Below are 23,761 nucleotides of genomic sequence, written 5' to 3'. Positions count from 1 at the left end.
ATATAAAAAAATATTTTGCTGCTGAGATTTTTACAAAATGTATGTCAAATAGGACAGATTACAGCGCTTTGGATTCTTTAAAATACTATTTTTAAAGTAGTTTCTTTTTTACGTTACATTTTCACATTTTCCGCATAAAATTTACCCCAAAATATGAGTTTTAACCTCTCTTCTGTAACCGTTCGATTAGTGCTTAACTTCAGACTTCATTTCCCAGAATGCCGCTGGAATTTGGCTGCGAGCGGTTGGTTAGCGAGAGACGATGACGCCATCAGCACGCGCGTGTAACCTTGTGCTAGAGTAGTGTTGTCAAGTTAGCTCTGAAAACTGGTTAAAACGTGAATTTAATGCCTTATTTCATCGTTCCCGCGCTTTTCGGACAATGAGCAGATATATTCTCCCGGTGTCTGTTTTTGGGACAGTGTTTGGATGCGCTGTTTTACTGAAGTGAGTGAATTCTGTGACATAAGATGAGTTTGTTGTGATGTAACTGTGTGAAGTGTTGTATTACAGGGTTTTTAATCTGCTGCTGGTACAAATATTTCTAGGTAAAAGGTAAAATCTTTTTATACTTTTTATTTAATATTTTTTTAAATAAATACATCGAAGCAGAACAAGACAAAACAAATAATACCTAACATGCTGAGATGAACTGTTGTGTCCAATGTACATTTATATATATATATATATATATATATATATATATATATATATATATATATATATATATATATATAAACGGGATTTAATTAATATTAAAAAAAAAAAATTACATTGGAACAAGTGGAGGCATAGAAAAAATACACTCAGATTTTGTTTTGTGCTTGTGTTTGAATTTAATTAATTTTCCATTGATTTAATTTTTATTTGTTAGTTTTTTTTAATTACTTCTGTTTCCTGGATGAAGTCAAAAGCTCAAGTCCACACTACATTTACCACTTAAGTATTTTTTCCATTAAATGTTGTTGTTGTTGTTTAATTAATTAATTAATTGATTAATTAATTAATAGTGAATTAACACCTGAGTGTCAGATTTTAAGCTGTAGTAGTTTTTGTAACTTAGCTTCCAGTAAAGAAATGCTTTTGCTGTATCTTTTTAACATTCAGCTACAGTCTTCTGATAAAAATCATCAGAATAATGAATAAAAATGATAAAATTAAAGTAAAAAAAACAACAATCAGGTCTTGAAAACTACTAATATTTGTTGCAAAAGAAAAAAAAAATGTAAAAGTGACATCATGGTACAGCCTGAACAAAAGCAGGGAAGCTAAATAAAGATATTTTTGTGTATAAAAAGTTTGAGTACTTGTCTAAGAAAAGATGCTGAATGTTTAAAATAATCTTCCTCAAGGAACCATGTGACTGGAGGCCGCTGTCCCAGTAAAGCTACCATCACTGGAAAGACAGTGGTCATAACAGGAGCAAACACGGGCATCGGGAAAGAAACGGCTCGAGAGCTGGCTCAGAGAGGTGAGGAGGATACACCAGGTCTCTGACTCGGTGTAAACACCTTCTGCAGTTTCACACTCTTTTTCTATTTCTGCATCTTTCAGGGGGTCGTATCATTATGGGATGCCGCGACATGGAGAAGTGCGAGGATGCTGCGAGGGACATTCGAGGGAAAACCTTGAATCCTCATGTCTACGCGTGTCAACTCGACCTGGCGTCCATGAAGTCCATCCGGGAGTTTGCAGAGAAAATCAAACAACGTGAGGCAAAATATAATGCGTGAGATCATCACTGTAACTAAAGAAAGATCACACCTCAAAAATGTGCTTTTTAACTGTCTCACAGAGGAGGAGCGTGTGGACATCCTGATCAACAACGCTGGAGTCATGAGGTGTCCAGCGTGGAAGACGGAGGATGGCTTTGACATGCAGTTTGGAGTGAATCACTTGGGTACTTCCTGAAAAAAATCAAACCTCTTTAAAACTGAGGCTGTGAAAAAGTGTTGTAACTTTCTGTATATGTGTATGAACTCCCCTGACCTCCATCGCCACCTGACTCTTTTTTTTCTTCAGGCCACTTTCTGTTGACAAACCTTCTGCTGGAGAAGTTAAAGGAGTCCGCCCCCAGCAGAGTCATCAACCTGGCTTCTCTCGCCCACATCGTTGGACACATCGACTTCGAGGACTTGAACTGGGAGAAGAAGAAGTTTGATACCAAGCAGGCGTACTGTCAGAGCAAGCTTGCCAACGTTCTGTTCACCAGAGAGCTCGCCAAGCGATTACAAGGCAAGTCTTCTGGCCGCTGAATCCGTGGGCATGTGTGGGAGGGAGCGTGCCCTATGTTCTTCTTTGTAATTGGCCGTTGGAGATATATATATATTTAAAGAAAGCTCTGTGTGTGTGTGTGTGCAGGCACAGGAGTCACAGTGAATGCTGTACACCCAGGCGTTGTTGCCACGGAGCTGGGGAGGCACACGGGGTTGCACCAATCGCAGTTCTCGAGCTCAGTGCTGAGTGAGTACAACGCTTCCTTATCTGAGTCTGCGTTTAGACAAATCGATGAATGATTAAATTTTCTATTCTTATCTGAGCCGATTCATTTATGTTACAGATGTTCCTGTTTCTAAAAATACAAACTGTATTACTCCTGATGCTATTTTCCACATTATAAAGAGTAATCTTTTCTGACACATGCTCCTTCACAGGTTCTCAATAATCACAGTGTAAAAGCTGTCAGTTATGTTTAATAAGGTCTTGTTTGCTCTGTAATTCACAAAGAGGCGTCGCTGTTCATTTCAGTCTCTTTCATAACCAGCGAAAACTTTTCTCAGAGGATATAAAGAATCAGAAGTGAACGTACTCAATGGAGGCACACGTCTCCTGGGACTGTCATAGTATCAGAAAGCAGATTTATTTATAGGTTTTCATCACAGTGCATAATGAGTGGGCAGGAAATTCGTTATGTAATGGTTTGAGATGATGGTTTTTAACCATTTAACTTCCTGTGTGGGAGTTTCAAGCAGCCACATTCATTAAACTGAGAAAATTCAGGTATAGGAGCCTCTAATGTAACATTTCTTGTCCAGATTCACTTCATAAATTTAACTGTAGTTTTTGAAATTATATTTTTATTTATTTATTTTCCACATTTAATGATGATAATAATAATAATTTTTTATTATTAATATAAAAAAATATTTATAATTAGTGTTATTAATTATTATTATTACTATTATTATTATTACTAGTCATTTATTTTTTATTTTTCATAAGAATAATGTATTTTTATGACATAATTTATTTTTCTAACTAATAATGTTAATTTATTTTAATAACAATTACTATAATTTTTATTTATTTATTTATTTTTTTAGGATTTTTTTAAATATTTTTTGTTAAGAACAGGCAAAAATTCACAACAGACAGTTAAAAGCCTCAAATATAACATTTCACATCTGGATTCACTTCATAAATTTAACTGTTGTTTTTTTCAATTATCTTTTTATTTATTAATTTTCCACATTTAATAGTTATAATAATAATAATTATTATTATTATAAGTGTTATTATTATTATCATTATTATTATTATTATTAATCCTTTAATTTTTTTATTTTTCTTAATAATAATGTATTTTTATGATAATAATTTATTTTCGTAAGGTAAATAATTTATTTTTTAAACTTATAATAATGATAATTTATTTTTATATCAATTATTTATTTATTTATTTATCTTAAGAAGAAGGCAAAAATTAACAACAGCCAGTTAAAACAAACAAACAAGACAAGCAGCCAGTGAAATGAATCAATAGGCCAAAACCAATAAATTAAGATAGAATCACAAAAAAAAAGTTTTTCTGTTAAAATATTAGTCTTAGATAGTGAAATAAAATAACTGGCTGATTTCCTCTGGCAGGCTGTTGCTGTTAAAAACAGACAGACGAGGAGAAAGCCAAGAGAAACCAAATCAAAATCAAAAGAGAGTAAAACAAAACAGGAAAAAAAGGTTAATACATTAATAAACAAGAAACATTTGCTGAAATTTTGGCTTTAAAATGTCTTTTTAGACTTAATATGAGCCACATTCACCTGATGTATATTTATTAGCATCCAAACACACAGCTTTTTATAAAATGTAGCTGAAGTATACTGCGGTAAATTATGACATGGATCCTTATTTAATATTTGGTAAACACAGACATCTCAGAGGATAAACGGTCGTTAAAAATTGGCCTAAGAGTTTTGGAAAATCCAGGAAATGTGTTGGTGAAGTGTGTGTGAATCACGGCAGTCAGAGCTGAAACTGGTTTCCCGTTCGTTTTTAATTTTTACTCTTGAATGAATATTTCTTAATCACAAGCACTCATGGGTAATAAAACGCCTGCACTGTGGGAGAAACAGTGTTTGTAACTGTGATCATCTGAAGTCACTGAAGCAGATAATAAAAATGAGCAACATGTGCCAGATCCTGAGTGAATGTACCTGATGCAGAGCTGTGATGATATTTTCCTTCATCAGTGACAAAACAAAACGACATGAGCTCCACGTTTGACACTGATCTGAAAAGGCTTTAATCACAGTCCCAGTAAATCTGTCCCCCCTCCACCCCCTCCAGGCCCTTTCTTCTCCATGTTGGTGAAGAGCCCGGCGCTCGGGGCTCAGCCCAGCGTCTACCTTGCTGTTTCTGAGGAGATGGAGGGAGTCACTGGACGCTACTACGATGTGATGACGGAAAAGGAACCGGCTCCAAAGGCCCTGGATGAGGAGGCTGCTCGGAGGCTGTGGGAGGTCAGCAGCAAGCTGGTGGGTCTGAAGGAGGTGGAGGAGAAGGAGGAGGCGCAGTCAGACAAGTCAAAGCCCACAGCAGAGATCCAGAGCACAGCTCCACAGACAGAGCCAGCACAGACACAGAGCTCAGGAGCTGCTGTGGGACTGTGAGATCCTCTGCTCTCTGAGTCTGCAGAGGATCATGGACCTTAATGAGCTGAGCTGAGCTGAGCCCGCCTCAGAGGAACAATCAACAGAGTCTGTGATTGGGTTGTCGTTGTCTTTATGACGGCAGTCCTCACTGCAAGACTTTGACTTCCTGTATCAGGATATTTAAAGGAAACTCAGGATTTTTGATCCTATCTGCCTGCCTGTTCTGTTTCCTTACACATTATATCAAACACATGTTCCTCTGTCTGCTACAACGTGATGGGATAAATTAAGATTTTCATTAAACAATTCAACCAAGTGAAGCACATTGTATTCATATGGAGCCAGTGTGAGGGGTTTAAACTGAGAGTTTTCTGAATAAATAAAAATGAACATTGGTCTTTTAAAAAAGTTAAATTAAAATGTAATTTAAAAAAAGCATTTGAACTGATTTTTTTTTAAAGATATATACATTTTAAAAAAAAGTTATAGACATAAAAAATATATATTTATATTTTTAAGGCAAAAAAATATATTATTATTATTTTTATAGGCAAAAAAATATATTTATTATTATTTATAAATAAAAAAATATATATCCGTTATTTTTTTGACATAAAAAATACAAACCAAACAGAAAAACATTTTAAGTTTCATATTTTTTTGAAATATACAATTTTTAAAAACATATTGCAAATTTAGAAAATTGTAATTTTTGAAATTTTCATAATCTTTTGCAAATTTTTGAAATGTATCATTTCTTTGCCAATTTATCTAAAAATATAAAACTAAGAAATCACAAGTACAGTTTCAGAAATTAAAAAACCTTTTAGTTCAGAATTTCTTTTGCTAGATTTTAAATATGTTTGGAATTTTATCCATTTTTTTGTCTTTATTGTGAAGGTAAAGTAGATTTTGTGGCTCTAGAACAACTTTAATCCAGGTGAGCTGAGTCAAACTGGCTCCTCTGAAAGTAAAGGTTGCCGACCCCTGTACTGGGGTGATATAAATTCCCATTATCCATTTAAACAAACACAATTTCAGTCTTGTAGTAATTATACTTTGTTGTGCTTTTGAGCATGATGCTTCCCAGTCTTTTTCTCCAGTATCGACTTTCTCTGCTTCTAATCTGTCCTCTGTTTTCAAGATTTGTCAAAGGTAGCTCTGACACTAAATCTTTATTTTTGATGATATAAAATCTTTCAGTTGATTTTGAGGAAGCTGTGACCTTTCAGCCTTTAAATCATCTGAGTTCAGACGGCTTTGCTTGACACAGAAATAGGACGATAACTCCTCACTGAGAAGAAAACCCTTTGTGTGGGAAGAGATTGAAATATAAACCAACATAAATGAGTGCAAGTCAGTTCATCGCTGAGGACTCGAGCAGGAAACGCTGATCAATAGCGCCATCTGGCTTCAGATTATTATCAATGGAAATGCAATTTTTTACATTTTATTTAAAATTAAAATATAAAAGAAAGTATTAAAATCCTCAAAGAGCACAAAAGAAAACAGCACCGTTGGTGGTAGTATATCTACAGTTTTAAAAACAAAGGTATCTGCCTCCTTTTATCTCGTTCTGGTAAACTTCACAGTGCACTTCTGCTTTTGCACTTGTTTACTTTCCTTCTTGGAAAGCAAATCTAATACCCAGACACTCATCTCACATTTCTGGTCTCCTCAGACTTTCACTGTGTGTCAGAAACCCCATCCCGTCTGTATCTCAGAGATCCATCACACAGGGCTTTTTCCAACCCAGTAAACCCCAGAGAGCAGATCGATAAGGACCTCTCTCTGCACTAATGCACCCTGATCCACATCAGCTCTGAAACTGGAAACTCTGGATCGTTTGTTTCGGTGCTGGGTTACACGTGGAGACCCCTGCCGGTCCCGTCCTGGAAGATCAGGGATACTGGAGATGGACTAAGTGGATTCCCTGATTGTCAGACCTGGAACAACAGCAGCATGATGCAGCCTGGTGATAATTTTTGTTTTTCTTTGCAGGAAAAGGTTTTCTGTTGACTTTTGAGGTCTAGAGAATAAATATTAACTCTGTGTATTCTTCATTTTCACACATACAATGTCTTTAGGTGGGACTTAAGGTGCATCTTTAAAAAAAGGTTGAAGAACAGTTTGTTAGACAATTACAGAGAAACATAGGGAGGCCCATTTCTGCCAGTTAAAGAAAAAAGATTCTAAGATTAAAAAGCCAAAATAGTGAGATAAAAAAATCGAAATTATGAGATTAAAAAGACATTATTAAGAGATTAAAATTTATAATTATAGGATGAAAAGTTATGGAAGCCCATGTCTGACACTTTAAAAAAAATGAGATAAAAATTCATAGTTCAGAGATTAAACAGCCAAATTATGACATAAAAAAATAAAATAATGAGATTAAAAAGAAATCAATTTGAGATTGAAGTTAAAAGTTATGAGATTTAACAGTCATAATTATAAAACGAAAAGCTATGGAAGCCTATTTCTGTCAGTTAAAAAAAGGGAAAGAAAAAGATAAGAGATATAAAAAATCATAATTCTGAGAATAAAACAAAACAAAACTATGAGATAAAAAATCGAAATAATGAGATTAAAAAGACATTATTATGAGTTTAAAACTTCTAATTATGAGATTAAAAAGTCATAATTGTAAAATGTAAAGTTCTGGAAGCCCATTTCTGACAGTTAAAATAAAGTGATGAAATAAAAAAATATAATTTTGAGATTAAAAAGCCAAAATTAGAGATAAAAATAAAAATAAGAGATTAAAAAAATCATTAAGAAAATAAAAAGACATTTTATGGGATTAAAATATGTAATTATGAGATCAAAAGCTCATAAGATAAAAAGTAATGGAAGCCTATTTTTGCTAGTTGAAAAAATTAAAAATTAAAAAAAGACAAAATTTAGAGATAATTTAATCATAATTATGAGATAAAAAGTCAAAATATTGAGGTGAAAAGTCATCATTTTGAGGAAAAAAAGTAATGGAAGCCTATTTTTGCCAGTCTTATAATTTATCTCATAAGTATGACTTAATTATCTCATAATTTCAACTTTTTTTATTTTTTTAACTGGCAGAAATGGGCTTCCATATTATTTCCACTGATAACACACAAAACAGGCCAACAGTGTTAAAAAACAATGACACGCAGAAATGTTATTATACAAGGAATGAGTTTTATTTTGATCATTTTTCAGTCATCTTGTCAGTGTCTGTGTGAAACAGTCTGTTCTTCCTACAGACACAATCTATGATCAAAAGAATGACTTTTAGTGTTTATGAAAGTTTATAGTAAAATATACATTTCACATGTAAATAAAATGTTATGGAAAGTCATGACTATACATGAGGTTTATGGTAAAAAAGTGGATGGAATATGAATTGAATTGATATAAATTTGCTTAGAGTGAAAAGTTATGATACAGTGAAGTGTGAGGATTTATAAACTGTACATTTCCATTTTTTTTCCCAGACTTTACTTGTCTCTTTTCTTTTCCGCTGACCAGTAACCTGAAATAAAACAGAGGAAACAACTGATTTAATATGGAAATGTTAATATTAAACAGTGTACATTAGAGAGGAGACAAATGGACCTCTAACTGGACCTCCCCCAACACACCTGGGTCAGGAGGAGGACAGGAGGAGGACAGGAGAGCTCCTGTTCAGAGTTTAGATTTAGAGGAGGCAATACCCAACAGCATGGAGACGTCGTTGGGAGAGGTCAGCCAGGCCCCGCCGTCAGCAACCAGAATGGCTCCAGTCACGTAGGACGAGGCCCTGCTGGCCAAGAAGAGGACGCAGTGGGCCATCTCTGTCTTATTGCCCGCTCGCTGCAGAGGGATGGACTGGAAGGCACCGGCGGCTTCTCCTCTGGGACCCCCTGAGGGTTAGAAAAATAAAGCAGTTACAAAGCAGAAATAACTAGTCTTGCAGTTTAGCTCTTGTTTCCATCATATCAGATTATCTTCACTGCGTTAAAGCTCACCCAGCCTACGGAAGCCCTCTGTGCCAGAGATGGGACCTGGAGCCACAGTGTTCACCCTCACTCCACTTGGCCCCCACTCCACAGCCAGGTGCTTTGTCATTGCATCTTCAGGGACAGGAGAGGCAGCACTGAGTTCATTATTTTTTCCATTACATTTAGACTCAGCTTAAAAAAAAACAAATCTCTAACCATTAGCTGCCTTGGCAGAGCCGGCGTGCACTTGGAGGGCCTGTCCCTTGTAACCGAGCGTTGCAGAAATGTTGACGATGTTTCCACCGTGATTCTGCAAACAAAAATGAAGGGAGACTTTAACTCAAAGCATGAATTATATCAGGCAGGAGAAGAGGCAGAAGTTTCAGTATAGTCTAAGTAGCTAGGAATGATGTTGCACTTGCATCAACTTTAAAAAGCTTCTGTTAATCTTTTTTCAGTGTAAAGCTATGGAACAATGTAAGTGAGGAACGCAAAGAAGTCCTGTTAAAAAAAAAGGTACAAAATGAATGATAATCAATCATGATTAATATCAATAATTAAATGATAATACATGACAATGACAGGCAGAGAAGACAATTTGAATGTGTGTATGTATATATGTATATATGTATGCATCCATGTATTTGTGTCAGTCTATACAAAGTTAAAATCTGGTGAAAACTTATCTTTACTATTTATTAAATTGTAAATCTGATGTCTTATTTTTTTATATTTAATTTATTATTTGAATTTTTAGAACTGTCAATAAATTTTGAGATCATAAAAAAAAATGAAACAATTTTTTTTTTAATTTTGAAATCTCAATTTTTTTTAAATTTAAGAAAATTGCAAAAATTATTTTGCAATTAAATAAAGAAAATTTTAAAAAGTAAGTTTACCAAAACTTGCAAGCAATTCAAAAATTTTATGATTTCAAAAATTTGCAAAAATGAAAAAAAAAGCTCAATAATTTGCAAAAATTCCAAAAGGATTTTGAAATTTAAAAACAAAGAAAATTCAAAACATATAAGAATTTACTAAAATTTGCAAACAATCCAAAAAATTTTGTGATTTCAAAAATTTGCAAAAATGAAAAAACTCAATAATTTTCAAAAATTAAATAAAATTTTTAAATTGTAAAAAGCAAATATTAAGAAACTAATATTAAAAAATTCGCAAAAAATCAACATTTTTCCAAAAATACTTGAATTTGATTACATATACGGAGAAACACTCAACTTATTATTTTATGTATTAACTTTTCATTTATATATTTTGTGGTGCAAACAAATCATTACTAGTAATTGAAATTCTGTCTTATTGCATAATAAATTAAATAACTAATAAAGATAAATGAATAAATTAAAAAATGTTTATGGTCATGGTATGGTATGGTTTGACATGGTTGGTGAATGCACTTTTACCTGGAACCACTTCTCATAAACCACTTTGCTGGTGTTGAATGTACCCATGGTGTCTATCTCCATTACGGTCTTGAAGGCGTTGAAGGAGAGTGAAGTTGCCGGGCAGAGAAAGTTTCCAGCAGCATCTGTTAGAGAAACACTGTGATTTAATCTGTGTGAATTCCCCGGCCCGTTCAGCGATGAGTTTAAGATAGTCCTGTGAAGAAAATCTGCAAAATCTGACAACTACAGAGATAATCCTGCAATGATGCAAGAGTCTGTAAAACGGTCTAAAGATAAAAGAAACAAATCAGATGCAGCATGAGAAGAGTTAAAAATTAACACTCAAAGTTGACCTTTGTTTGAGGCGTCTTTGCATACATATATACAAAAATACACACTCTGACAGGAGGGTTGTGTAATAAACAGTATTGGGCAAATTACTAAGAGTAATACGTTATAGTTACTTGTTACTTTCCCAAAAAAGTAAGATTACTTCCATCCTGAAAACGCCTGTTTTAACCCACAGATGCGCCACACGCTCAGATTAATTTAGCAGCTAATCAGAACACATACTGTTAACGAGGATGTCGATGCGTCCTAACTCTTTCAGAGTCTCGTCCACGGCCGCTGTGATGCTTTCAGGCTGCCTCACATCTATACACACGGGGAGACAGCGGCGTCCTGTTGCAGCAGACAGTTTTTTAGCCGCCTGGGAAAAAAAAACAAAAAAACAATCGTGCCAAATGAGTCAAAAGTAACACATTTATTGTATTTATCTATAATGTTTCATTGTGGAAATCACCTCTTTGAGTTTGTCCAGGTTTCTGCTTGCAATCACTGCGTCACAGCCATGCCTGAAGGAAAGAGGTTAGAAAGAAGCTGGTAAATGCAACTTGAATTAGGCTGAAGAAGACACACACAAAAAAAATATGGAACTGTTTCAACTTTGCAACGCAAGAAACATGATAAAAGTGACCGTGAGATAACAAAAGCAGAGGGTTTAAAGTGCACCTGCGTATTATCTCACTCACAGGAAGAGTTATGACATACTACTAACACAGCTCTTCATATCACAGGTTTATTTTTAGCAGAAGCATTCACGTGTACTTCTACATTAATATTTCTCTGTCCTCTCACCTCATGAGGATTTCAGCTATCCTGAGTCCAATCCCAGATCCACCACCTGTGATGAAAGCCACCTGATCTCTGAAAATAAACACAAACTGTAACATTTTACCTCAAGGTGGCAATGTCACAACATCATCGAGGTATAAAATCCCACCAGGATGTGCAACTGTCACGAGTATTTGTGCGTACTTGAGTAAATCTGGACTGTAGATGTGAGTGTAGGAAGTCAGGCAGTCGTCTGAACCAACATCCTCAGGAAGTAACTCTCCTTTTCTGCTTGGTTCGGCCATTCTGTGAAAAAAAAGAATATTGAGTAAATATCAAACTAAATTAAGCTAATAGTTTTTTTTTAAGGGTTATTTAAATCCAACCAATAAGTAACTGTTCTGACTCTGATTCTGGCCCTGATTGTTCCCATTTCCATGAGCTGTCATGAGTAGATAACAAAGTACAAATGTCAAATGATGATACACCTGCAAGAACACTGTCACACTGCTAAATTTACACCCAAAATAAGCATAAATAGTTTAATATCTGCGTCAAGAACACACTCATTTGGACAGAAAAAATACTATTTGACCCTGAACGCCTCATAGAGTATCGTTACAGGCCTCTACTATTAAATCTGTCACACTGTAGGTTACAGTTGCTGTGGGTTGTTTCTGTTATTTTCTCTATCTTACACCAACATATTTCTCTAACAGAGTTACTTTCATCACCGAACAGAGCAGCATAGCTGCAGGCTGCAGGAAGTAAACACAGAGTCCTGTAGTGGTGTAGCTGTAACAGCATTACCTGCTAAAAGAAGAAGCTAGCTCTGTAGCACGGGGACGTATCCTCTTAACGGAAACACGACACGAACAATAAGTTTTCCTCCACGTCTGTCCTGAAGCCAACAACTCGAGCTCCAAAGTTTTCTCCTCTCTGCACGCGCTGCTTGTACTTTGGACGCGGAGTTTTTCGCCTTTTGTAATGCATTATGGGAAATGTGGTCCATCTGGGGAGTGTTCAAGAGCGCAAATTTCTAAGTTTAGTTTATAAACGAAAATATTTGTTAGTCTTTTTTCCTTCATACTGTCATAAAAATAAATATATACACTTTTAAACCAGAAAAAAAACTCAAACGAATGATAAAATAAGCAGAACGAAGAAAATATCTAAATATATCTGCCCCTTCTCTCACAAAACATTAAATACTGACAAATACCAAACTGGAAAAATAAATAAATCAATAAAAATAAAAAAGGTTAAAAAAAAAAACCTCAGCCAGCATGCCTTTTCAACATTCCATAATTTTCTTACAGAGATACAACGAACAAAACAAATCCACAGGCATAAATGTGATATCTATGGAAGCACATTTCTGCCAGTAAAATTTTTAATAAATAAATAAATTAATAATAATAATAATAATAATAATAATAATAATAATAATAATAATAATAATAATAATAATAATAATAATAATAATAATAATAATTAAGTCAATATATGGAATAAAAAATCGAAAAAATAAGATATTAAGTCAAAATTACGAGATAAAAGTCATAACTTAGAGATAAAAAGTCGAGATAATGAGATAAAAAATTAAGAGATTAAAAAATTCTGCAATAAAAAAAAATCAAAATTATACGATAAAAGTCACAATGGCGAGATATAAAGTCGCAAATATAAGATACAAAAGTCATAATTATAAGATAGTAGAAAGAAAAAAAACTTACCAAAGGTAGGTTGGATACAAAAGTTATAATGATGAGACTGTAGAAATAATAATAATAAAAAAACCTTACCAAAGACAAAGCTGTAGCTTTACAATCCATTTTTTTCTATCATATTAAACAGCAGCTAGGGCAAACTTCGGAGTAAGGATACTGCTTTGTCTTTGCTAAGATTTATTCCCTGTCTACTATCTCATAATTATGACTTTTTATCTCATAATTTTGACTTTTTGATTTTTTTTTAACAGGTGGAAATGGGCTTCCACAGCTTCCATAATAAAAGTTTTTGTTCCATTGAAAGTGTTTGTCAAACCTCATGTCGTTGGATAACACTTCAAAGCAGTAGGGGGCGCCACAACATTATATTTTGCTGTATAATTTGTCATTCAACTACTGTTCCTCAAAATCACTCATCCGACTGAGTCCAACAGATATGTCATGTTGGTTTACCGTTTTATAACAACAGCTTGTTAATGAATTTTATACAGAAACAGACCTTTAAGTGGGAATTCTTGCTGTTTGCACACATAAACAGTGTATTGAACGGGCTCTGAACATTAACCTCTGTAAAAATGAGTTCCTGCTTTAACAAGTTGACGCTCCTCTACAAACATGTGTGTGTTAATGTGTCGAATCGCTCCGTGTTTGTGTACCAACACACACCATAAGCCTCAAATAGATGGCTGCTATGAAGCCACTGATACTGCGGGGTGCTTTGTACGCGTGCGTGAAACGTCAGTGGTGTGTATGCGGCTGGAGGAGGAGGTGGAGGCGGAGGAGGAGGAGGATGGGACACTGCTGATGCTGATGCGAGAGCTTTCGGTGTCTGTGATCAACATCGTTGGACTGACTTCCAAATGATGAAGCTGTCTGTCGCTGTTCATCTTCCTCTTCGTTTCACTGCGGCTCCTGGCGAGCTCCGCGGACGGATGTGATCTTTTTGAGACAGGGCTGCGATGGTCTGAAGAGGAAAGGACGGGTTTCGTCTTGTCACTCGTCTGGCCTGGCTTGTTAGTGACACAGGTGGATTTCCGCTGGAAAACGGCATCGGAATGAAGACGTAATCTCAGACTATCTCAAACGCTATTCATCCAGGAATCACCTCTCGGACATTAAAGCTTATATCCGGTGAATTCCATATCAAGGAGGCAGATGTTGGGCGGTTTGGCGTGTTAGCGAGCTAATAGGCTAATTTCGCTAGCTGCTCAGTTAGCAGATGCTCGGAGGAGGAGTTAGCAGCTAGCATAAAATCAGTTGGGGGGGCTGACAGTCGGTGTTAAATTTAGCAAACCGCCTTGTAATGAGAGGTTTCAACTGAAGGGTTAGTACCCACATTATTCCCTCGCTGCCTTCTTACTACTCCTCAAATTAGCTTTCTTTGGATAAGGTGAGATAATCGGCTAAGACAGCTAATGTTGACAAACACTCGTGACATAACGCGATCATTTTTGCCGTTTAAAATTGGCTGACGATGCAGCCGTTGGTGTCAGCTTTATCCTGAGATTATTTCGGTTGTTTCTGAGCTTTAGGTCCAAGCTGAAGGATGTTGACAGTGGATGTGTCGGAGCAGAAACAATTGGCAACGAGGAGCGGAGCTGCCATGACAGAAACGGACATAGTGAGTGAAAACACATTTAAATCAGTGAAAAAATCTGTTAATCTACATATTGATTAAGTTAAAATAGCATTTTTGTGGAGAAATGGACGGTTAAACCAACTAAAACTGTTAGTAAACAAGTCGCTTGGGAGAATTTGCTCATTTCTGTCTTTGTAAAACCAGGCCTTGATATTAAAATGCTGTATAAAATGACAAAAACAGCCAGTATGGTTTGAATGCCAGGGGCAGAAATGCCTGTAGGGAATCCGCACTCTCATTTCAAGACTTCATCAAGGACAAACGGTGTCATCTAAAAGCATGGCATTAAAATTGAACAACTGCATCTTAAGATAAAACGTCACTGGTTTTCTGTGAAGGCGAACATCCAGTTTAAATGGAGCCTACAGTCGTGTCTGCCCCTCTGGGGCACGCACAGTGGGAGTCAGAACAGCTATTTCCTCTTGGATTTAACACGCCTGACAATACAGACAATGGAGGTGTGCTCTGCCCAAACAAGGGTGGCCAGACGGGTTTAGAGTTCAGACACGGGGACCTGGATCAAACCTCCAAGCAAAATGAGGAGAAGCCACAGCTGCTGGACTTAGACAATCCTACAGATTTTACAGACTCTGGTTGTGGAGATTTTCATTTGGAGGAAGATAATTCAATTATTTCCAAAACATCTCTCCACAGTACTCGTCTGGAGGAGTTTTCTGGAACTACTGAAACTTTAAAATGGCTTTTTTCTCCCAGTCCCAGTGAGATCACTGGGGAAACCTCTGCCTGTGAGAAACAGGATCTGCTCCTTCCATCAAAGACTTCTGAAACAAACAAGGGAGACTCTTTTTTGTTGGTAGACCTTCTAGCAGATGAACTCTCCTGCCTCCCCTCAGAGTCTTCAGCTGAATCAAACCCACAGGGTGTCAGTGGGGAGCTGGTAGACCTGTCACACCAGGAGGAGGCTGTTACCCCTCCCTCGCAGAGCAGGGAGACTTTGTCACCTGAAACTGGAGACAAAGGTTTATGCCCCGATCAAGTGACTGATCTGCCTGTAACCTGCAGCGCTACCCTGCAAGGTTCATCCGAGAGCTGTACGCCACTGGAGTCTTTACAGGGATCTGTGCCTTTGTTGGATTTGGAGGTGCCGGATTGTGAAAGCAGTCTGAGTCTGTGTCCCGTCAGTTCTCCTTCTGTAGCCTGCACAGGTGAGCCTTTATATTTATCGACAGAGAAGTTACAGGTGGAACATGAAGGAGCTACTGAAACTGGAGATCTGACTTCAGAGCAGCCAGGTGAGGATGACTCATGTGCTCTGGGTCCTTCACTGACTGAAGATGCCTTCACACACGGTGGTTTATCTGTGGAGAAGGAGTCTGAGGATTTGATGGGAGACGAGGTTTGTTCTCAGGGGAATGAAGCGATGGCTCTGGATCCGTGCTTGACTGCTGATGAGGTCCAGAACAAGGAAACTTGGGACTTGAAACCACAGGAGGGGGCACAGGACGGTGCTGTCACCAATCTGACACCAGAACCAAAGGAAGAGGAGCTGCTGACGGAGACTAACCAGCAGGAGGGATCGGACCGTCACGATGTGGTTTCTCTGGGTTTTCCAGATCAGGACTTACACACTCCGTCATCTGAGGCAGGATGGACTAGTGAGCAAACTGTGGAGACGATTTCCCTCGCTAAGATGGTGGGAGATGACTCACTACCGATGGTGTCAGCTGTGAACTCGAGGGAGGAAGATGTCTCCCCGCTTAAGGCTGTTTTCGATGCTTTGGACCAAGATGGAGACGGATTCGTGCGGATTGAGGAGTTTATGGAGTTTGCTGCTGCTTATGGAGCCGACCAGGTGAGATCCTTCGCTCTGCTCTGTGCCTGCAGCTTCTTGATAATGCATGAGTAAAGTTCTGTGTAAAACTATATAAAGCTCCATAAATGTAAATGATTTATCATTGATTTCCTGCTGAACCGTTGGGAGCTTCTGCAGAAAGCCTGCGTAATACAATCAGCTGAATCCATTTGGCTTCACTTTGCTGTCTCTGGTTGTAGATTTAATTTGAAGCTCATTTTAAAAGAAGGTGCATTACTTTGCCAAACGTGGCCGTTTCTACAAGATCAGATGTGTTTCTTACCAAGCTTCTTGGTGCGGTTGAATTGGCTAATTCCACGAAATATTAAAACTATTCTGGGATTAGTTTGTCATCTACATTAGTGAGTGCTCGAGCTGGGATTTGGAGATAAGTCTGTGCGGCATATTGGCTGTAATGGATTCTGTCAGGCCGGGCAGTCCTCCATATGTCAAACGACAAACACCCATCTTCATCATTTGCATATCCCGTGGTTTAGGGATAATCTCCTGTGAAATGGCTGGTGCGTCTGTCTCACTCCACCCGAGAACCCCCGCCCATTTGTTGCATTTAGTCCCGTGCTCGGCTTTGCAGAGTGTGAACGAGCCTGAAGGAGCGATTCATAAGTGACTTAATCCAGCTGATGGACTTGTGAATGAGGCTGAAATGAGTGGTCAGATCTGATCACTACTGATTCCTCATGTCTGAGCTTTTACACTCACTGCTGTAGATGTTATCTGTTTGTACTGTACTCCTCTTTAATGTCTTGGTTGCTCTAAAGTCAACCCTCACACACTCAGGAGTGACATCAGTTTCATTTCCTGTCAGACGTGCTCATCTACAGGGCTTCTGTCTGTGCGTTTACAAGAATCAAACTGAGCGTCAGTCAGTGAGCACACCATTTGCAAACAACAGTGAAAGGGTGGATGCAAATGATGAGGTAACACTACTGGCCCAGTGATGGAAATGTGCAGGGACAGCACCCTCAGGAGCATGTATTGGATAGTTTTCCACTGGTCCTGGTTTGTATGTTGCATAATCAGTTCACGTTGAACTGATAAACCATAAATTCAAACTCTTTTGAACAGAGGGTATAAGTTTACATCACTTCCCCTCCTGGACACGCCCACTGTCAGTCAAATCTTACTTAAAGTGATACTCCAGGATGGAAATAGTTGGGTCCTATCACAAGGTTTAGGGCAGAAATTACCCCTACAGCAGTGATTTTGTGCAGCAGAAGCCCAGAGCGCACGCACCAAACACCCCCTCCCTGCTCCTCTGCAGGTTTCCTCTGCACTCAGACGGGGCCATTTTTTACTTGAGCAAAAACACAAATAAACGGACTCCCACCGAAAAAATCTGATATAGGTCTGCATTCACGCTTAATTTAGAGAATTTTCAGCGCGTTACTTTCACACAAAAGCACCACTAAATATGGCTCTAGTTCAATGATGATCCGTTGCACCACTAAACTCTTCCATCAAAACATTTTGAAGTTCTTCAACTGTAGCTTGTGATGAATAAATGGTTGAGTCAACAGCGTACATTGCTATTTTTGCTTTTTTTTAACACTAATGGCAGGTCATTAGTATATATAGAAAACTGGAGTGGTCCTAGACAGCTTCCCTGTGGTATACCACAGCGAACATTTTTCCCATCTGAGAAGCTTCCATTAGAAAAGACAGCTTTCCTCCTGTTTTCTAGAAAACTCTGAAGCCAAAGTGATGCTGCTGCTGTAATGTAAGGAGTGATTTAACCCAAAAATGCAGCATAAATTAACGTTAACTGACGCAAAATGGGTGTGTCCAGCTTTTGCTGCCTGGATTGTTTCTGAAAATTATAGCGATCCATCAGTTTCTCTTTGTCTTTCAGTAGCCTGTCAAAGATCGCTCTGATTGCTTTTCAGACATGTTGGTTCAATCAATCACACAAGTCTTCCCTTATTTTGATTTTGTTTTTAAGTTTAGACAATATTTAAGCCAACGCTGCCGCTCATGGGGCGTAACCGCAGCGACTTCTTCTTCTAATGAAATCACGTCCATACCCTCTGTCCTCTGTAACTCTGAACCCAACTTTTGGGCGATGTTGGTGACTTGTTGGTCCTCTGCTCGTACGCAGAGTGATGCTGGTGCACTAATGCTATCTAATCCCTTTGCTCCCAGTTCAAAGCGCCTCTGTTGCCCCCAATCTGTCCTCTGTCTGGCTGTGTCAGTATCTGTGGATCTGTGGGGCAGGATTAAGAGTAAAATGTATTCTCCTGAGTCAGAGGGACTCCATAGGTTTGGGAGGCCCACAGCCCTGTGTTTAAGGACAAAAACTGTGAAATCTGCCATGTTCAACAAAGTGAAAAGTTACTTTCCTCTGCTGTTACATGGCAGAGCCAAAGGTGGGACATTTCCATGACACTCAGGGTGAATTTGTCTAATAGGTGTGGTCTGTTTGAATGTTATTCTGTGCTCTGTGGTATCTGCAAGCAGTTGCCTTTGGATGATCTGTTCCTTGAAGGTTTTCCTTGGATTGCTTTTTCCCAGATTGTGCAGCTTAAGTCCGAGCCCGCCTGTCTTTGTGTTTAGCCTTCAAATATCTGGTTTCCAGGAGCTGCGGGAGCTGGTTTGTGCCCGTGCAGGAAAAGTCCTCTCAGATTTCTGTCCTTATTGTGATCAGAGGGAAAAAAGGAGACAGAGGCAAGTTTTCCTCTCATATTTACAACAGGTAAGCAGGAAGCACGCTGACTTATCCGCAGAATTTGGAGAGTGTTACATAATTCATGTAACCTTTCAGAGGATTTCGTTCATTGGCTGAACGCAAGGATCTGTGGGGAAGTCAGGGCCAATCTTTGAGGATCCAGAGCTCTGATTGTCTCAAATGGTCCTCTCTTCTCACATTAGATAGGACTTTTTGTGCTTTGTATTTGAATAAGCTCTGCCCTGATGTGTCCTTGTGTTTCTGGAGATAAAGAGGTTTGAATAACCTCCACGCCTGAGCGGCTCAGATTAATGTAATTCACTGTGGACCACGCTGGTAACCAAAGTAGTGTGGTCGAAAGGAAAACAGTCATCAAGTCAAAGCGATTCAGGGGAACACTCATAAATAACACAGAAGCTTCCTTTCCTTGTCTTGTTTTATTTCCTCCTCCTTCCTCTCTGTTTTGTTTCACAAAGCACACACAGCCCAGCATCTTTTCAGCAACACTTTGTATTAAAACCTGAATTTAAAGTCACGTTAAGCAGGCTGTGCTTGTGTATTATCCTGTACCGCTCTGCAAACATCCTGGCGACCTGTCGAGAGCCAGCAGGAAGATATTCATGAGGTATTTGCATGCATGATCAGCTGGCGCTTGTATGCTTAGCATGCAAATTTTTTCCTCCGGAGTTATTCCAGGATATGATACTGATAGTAGTCACACACACACACACACACACACACACACACTGCATTGTGTGTTGTTTTAGCATTATGTTATTTGCAATATGACATTTGATGCAGAGTTTTAAGAAGCAGACAAACACAGGCCGTCATGTGTCAGGCTGTAGTCTCATGTAAAGGCCAAACATATGCTCTGTCACACACACACACACACACAAAGAGGCACCACTCGCTCTTTCATTATATGTATTCAGGCTCTACCGCTGACATTTAACGGGATGAGACAGCTTTTTGTGGAAACAGGGTAACTGGAGGAAGGCTGATTCGCAGCCTTGAGATTTCAAGTCTCACTCATAAACTATCTTTTCTTTCTAGCCATGAGAAATTTGTGCTGTACTAAAATTCATAAGTTAGCAAGCTTAAGCGCCAAATCATTCTTAAATAGTTTAAAAGTTGTGACTATTTCTTCAACATAAATCCATATTTTACTGAGTTTATAGTTATTCAACATTTCTCTGTCAGACTACGCTCCCTAGAAATGTCCCTCATCATTTAAATCACAATTTAGTAATGCTAACATAGTCGACATTTCCTCCATGCCACCTCCTGACCTCCATCAGCTCATATTTCTGCTCCTTTTCTTCACAGTTTGGTCTTTATAACATCTATAGTAAGAAGAGCAGAAAATGTTGGTAACACAGTTGATGAACAGTTAATGCACCCCATGTACAGACAATCATTCTGATGAAATATTGATAAGGAGCTGAAACATGACACACTTTCTTCAAGGTTCACACCAAAAAGGATGGGACCTCAGCTGATCTGGGTCATGTGACTTCGGAGCAAACCATTGCTGATGGGTAAAACAGTTGGCGCAGATTTCTCAAACACTTAGTGAATTATTTTATCTACGCAAACATGTATTCTAGTGTTACTTTTGAAGAGCAAACTTGACATTTGAGAAATCAGACAGCACAAAAACTAGAGATTGACCGATATGGATTTTTTGGGGCCGATACCAAAATTGCTAATTACTGGGGTTTAACACCACTGCAAATGTGCGTCAGGTCCTTTACAGACAATATGAATGAACGAGGAAGAGTTAACAGTTAAACTTTTTTTTATTTTGCACTTAAGTTTACTTTGAAAAATACTTCAACTCTGACAGTTGTTAGTTTTATTGTTCACTTTAGATATATATTTCTTAATGTTGATCAAAAAAGTTCTAAACTCAGAGAGAGTTGTTTGTGTTTTATTTGGACTTAATGTCAGAGTGACTGTGCTGTCTTTGATCAAAATGATCTGTCAGTGTTAATTGAAATTTTATGAATCTAAAGTGCTAGTAGTATGGGTACTCGATATTGGTGAGTACTCAAGAAAGAGTACTCGTACTGGTAATCGGTCTACATAAAAAATGGTATCAAACATCCCTAATTATTAGTCGGCAAGGAGGCCGATAACTGATATTTGAAGCCGATATTCATTTGCAGTCAAAGTGGAAATAGTGGCGTAAAAAATTTTGAACTATACAAACTTTAACACTTAACTGCATTTAATGCCTTCAAGCATATGTTTATCAAACAGCTCCCAGGCTTAGCAACATGTTTTACAAAGTTAAATGAAAACTTAAAAAAGTAACTAGCTGAAGTTTTCTACAGTTAATAAAGTTTTCCAAAATTTCTGTGTAACTGCAATAAAACTGGACAGAATTGAGGTTGTGCTACCTTTTTTAATTTTATGTTTAGTTTTACATGACTGATTTTTAATGACCATCTAGGGCTTCCATAGTGAAAGAGAAACTCTGTGCAGAGAAGCATCAGAGCCAGAACAACAGAGTTTTGTGTCTGTTTCATATCGGCTGTCGGATTAAAATAAAGGCCAATGCTGATATGCCCCAAAATGCCAAATATCGGCCCAGCTTATAATCGGTCTATCCCTAACAAAAACTGCAAATTCCAACACAAGATTTGCATTTTAAGAGAAATAAATGATGGACGCTGTTAACTTTCTTTATTAAATGAAAGTAAAATATCACCTAAATGGCCCACTGTAAAACTGGCTTGAAATTAATATTTAATAAAAGTTTAAACTACAGAATAACTCATACACAGTATGAAAGCTTTGCTCTGTCTTTATGGATGAAAAAAGTGGTTGTAACACTGTGTCCTGCAGGCATGTGACAAATCGTGTAGCTTAGGGCCTGAGACTCCTCTAAACACCACTTACTGGTTTCACTCACTGGTTTTGACCCTGTTTCCACACAAAAGCTTCAGTGAACTGCTTTGTGGTCATGTCTCCCTCGTCACCCAGCAGCCCCAAACCTGACTTCAGCCAGCAACCCCCCACCCACTGCTTTCATGTGCTGCCCCTCTAATCCACAAAGGAATGTCCCCTGCCCCAGATCGTCCTCTCTTTGGGTCCATTTCTGTCTGTGCTCATGTTTTATATCAAAGATCATTCTGCGTTTTTGATCATCTTACTCACACATATGATCAGAGTTTGTTGTAAAATCCTCTCCAGGGAAGACTTTTCTTCTTTAAAGGGTATTCTTCTGCACAGGGTTACGCACAGCAGTGTGGAGGCGGCCAGGCGTGCCCGGGCACTGATGAGACACAAATAGAGGAAACAGAAAAACCACAGAGCCTGACAGAGTTATGGTTTGAGTTGGTTGTTATCAGTCTTACTGCTGGCCCCTGGGGCTGTGCTTGTCAGATCTATCAATGCAAATTATTACATAACACTCTGCTATGGATAATACTGGGAGTTACTTTTTAAAAACATAGGCTGAGTGTGAAATATTCAAAGAATAGAAAAACAATGGGAGTTTGAAAATGGAAAATAAAAGGATCAAGAAGGATCAATCTACTGCCTCAAATTATTTGAGTTTAAGCAAAATGAGTGGGTGCATCTGGGGCGGTTTAACAGCTCTGGGGGCCAAAAAAACTGATCTAATGTCCCGTTCACCTTTTCGTTTTTAGGTTAGACCTAGAAATAGCCAGCAGCCCCTCCTCACAAGACCTGAGGGAGCCAAACAACTGATGTAGGCCACAGAGAGCTCCCACGGTGTCGTAGACTCATATTGCTCCCTGTGCAGCGGAGGGTTTTTACGTTTCACTGTTACCAAAACCACAGACTGGCAGATACTCCCCCACAGGTTTCTCACCTCGCTGAGCAGCAGAGCGGTTAGCATCACTGCGTGGAACATGTGAGTTGTGGTGCTCCGTTGCGAAACAGAACACTGAAGCTATATTTGAACGCCTCCCACTGATCTCAGAGTTCAGACCTCACCAGCCCTCCCTCAGCCTCCAGCGTTTAAAGGGGACATATCATGCTGATCATATAATTCATTTGAAAACAAGACCTTACACCCCCTGAATTTTCAAAAAATTAGATATTGTATTTTTTCTGATATACTAGAAAGAGATTTGATGCCTCTGAAAATAGGTCATTGCCAGTTGGCCGCAAGATTTCAACCGTCGAGGATCCTTTCTTTTTATTGGAGTAATCTGATAAAGCAGCTCCTCCTCTGTGATGTCAGTTAGTCACACAACCGCCACCAAGAGCCGCGTATCCCCCCTCAGATGCTGGATGCAGGGACTCTGCTCTGCTGAGCAGCTCGGCTTTACATGGTGAATTAGCAGTTAAAACACTGTAGTTTTAGCAGACGTCGTAATACTTGTGAGACTGTGATATTTGCATGCTTGTTCTGACATGCACTGTGAACCTGGACCACAATAATGCTGCGGTAATAACATAGTGAGGAACTGACGGTAGAGGCGATCTTTAGACTACACTTTCAGCATGATGGATAAAACAGACAGAGAAAAGTGAAGGAGCAGGATGGAGCCCTGTTATAGAAATAGTTT

The 23,761-nt window shown here is 38.2% G+C and overlaps 3 protein-coding genes across 5 annotated transcripts in view; 2 read left to right on the top strand and 1 right to left on the bottom strand.

Moving 5' to 3' along the window:
• The first annotated feature begins 269 nt into the window (after positions 1-269).
• On the top strand, positions 270-5,219 carry LOC141785512 (retinol dehydrogenase 13-like). The gene is made up of 7 exons (XM_074663857.1): positions 270-447; positions 1,353-1,471; positions 1,555-1,710; positions 1,796-1,900; positions 2,023-2,235; positions 2,362-2,463; positions 4,567-5,219. The coding sequence occupies exons 1-7, from the start codon at positions 383-385 to the stop codon at positions 4,887-4,889; spliced, it is 1,083 nt and encodes a 360-aa protein (XP_074519958.1). The 5' UTR covers positions 270-382; the 3' UTR covers positions 4,890-5,219.
• A 2,841-nt stretch (positions 5,220-8,060) lies between these two features.
• Positions 8,061-12,346, bottom strand: decr2 (2,4-dienoyl CoA reductase 2, peroxisomal). Of its 2 annotated transcripts, none has more exons than XM_074663431.1 (10): positions 12,160-12,346; positions 11,554-11,655; positions 11,374-11,442; positions 11,039-11,090; positions 10,810-10,945; positions 10,255-10,379; positions 9,047-9,140; positions 8,858-8,962; positions 8,492-8,752; positions 8,061-8,382 (listed from the first exon to the last, which is right to left on the bottom strand). In XM_074663431.1, the coding sequence occupies exons 2-9, from the start codon at positions 11,652-11,654 to the stop codon at positions 8,535-8,537; spliced, it is 900 nt and encodes a 299-aa protein (XP_074519532.1). In that variant the 5' UTR covers position 11,655; positions 12,160-12,346; the 3' UTR covers positions 8,061-8,382; positions 8,492-8,534. The 2 variants fall into 2 exon arrangements, with proteins under 2 accessions (XP_074519532.1, XP_074519531.1); XM_074663430.1 differs by having other exon boundaries at positions 8,564-8,752.
• Positions 12,347-13,852: 1,506 nt separating this feature from the next.
• rab11fip3 (RAB11 family interacting protein 3 (class II)) overlaps positions 13,853-23,761 on the top strand; it is a 40,671-nt gene continuing 30,762 nt past the window's right edge. For both annotated transcript variants that reach the window (XM_074662895.1, XM_074662894.1), the window contains exon 1: positions 13,853-16,531. In XM_074662895.1, coding sequence (XP_074518996.1) covers positions 15,074-16,531 — 1,458 coding nt within the window. In that variant the 5' untranslated portion in view covers positions 13,853-15,073. The remainder of the gene's footprint in view (positions 16,532-23,761) is intronic.

The sequence above is a fragment of the Halichoeres trimaculatus genome, unplaced genomic scaffold (genome assembly GCF_033239565.1).
Source record: "Halichoeres trimaculatus isolate MK-OKI-2021-1 unplaced genomic scaffold, fHalTri1.1 fHalTri1_scaffold_23, whole genome shotgun sequence".
Lineage (NCBI taxonomy): Eukaryota > Metazoa > Chordata > Actinopteri > Labriformes > Labridae > Halichoeres > Halichoeres trimaculatus.
This window is presented reverse-complemented; position numbering and strand designations above follow the sequence as displayed.

Bases quoted from the DNA above. Each gene is read 5' to 3' on its own strand.
- LOC141785512 (XM_074663857.1), top strand. From the start codon at position 383: ATGAGCAGATATATTCTCCCGGTGTCTGTTTTTGGGACAGTGTTTGGA. The intron at 2,236-2,361 runs GCAAGTCTTCTG...GTGTGTGTGCAG, and splicing joins GCTCGCCAAGCGATTACAAG to GCACAGGAGTCACAGTGAAT. The intron at 2,464-4,566 runs GTGAGTACAACG...CACCCCCTCCAG, and splicing joins GTTCTCGAGCTCAGTGCTGA to GCCCTTTCTTCTCCATGTTG.
- decr2 (XM_074663430.1), bottom strand. From the start codon at position 11,654: ATGGCCGAACCAAGCAGAAAAGGAGAGTTACTTCCTGAGGATGTTGGT. The intron at 11,443-11,553 runs GTACGCACAAAT...GTTTATTTTCAG, and splicing joins TACAGTCCAGATTTACTCAA to AGATCAGGTGGCTTTCATCA. The intron at 10,946-11,038 runs GTGATTTCCACA...TTTTTTTCCCAG, and splicing joins ACCTGGACAAACTCAAAGAG to GCGGCTAAAAAACTGTCTGC.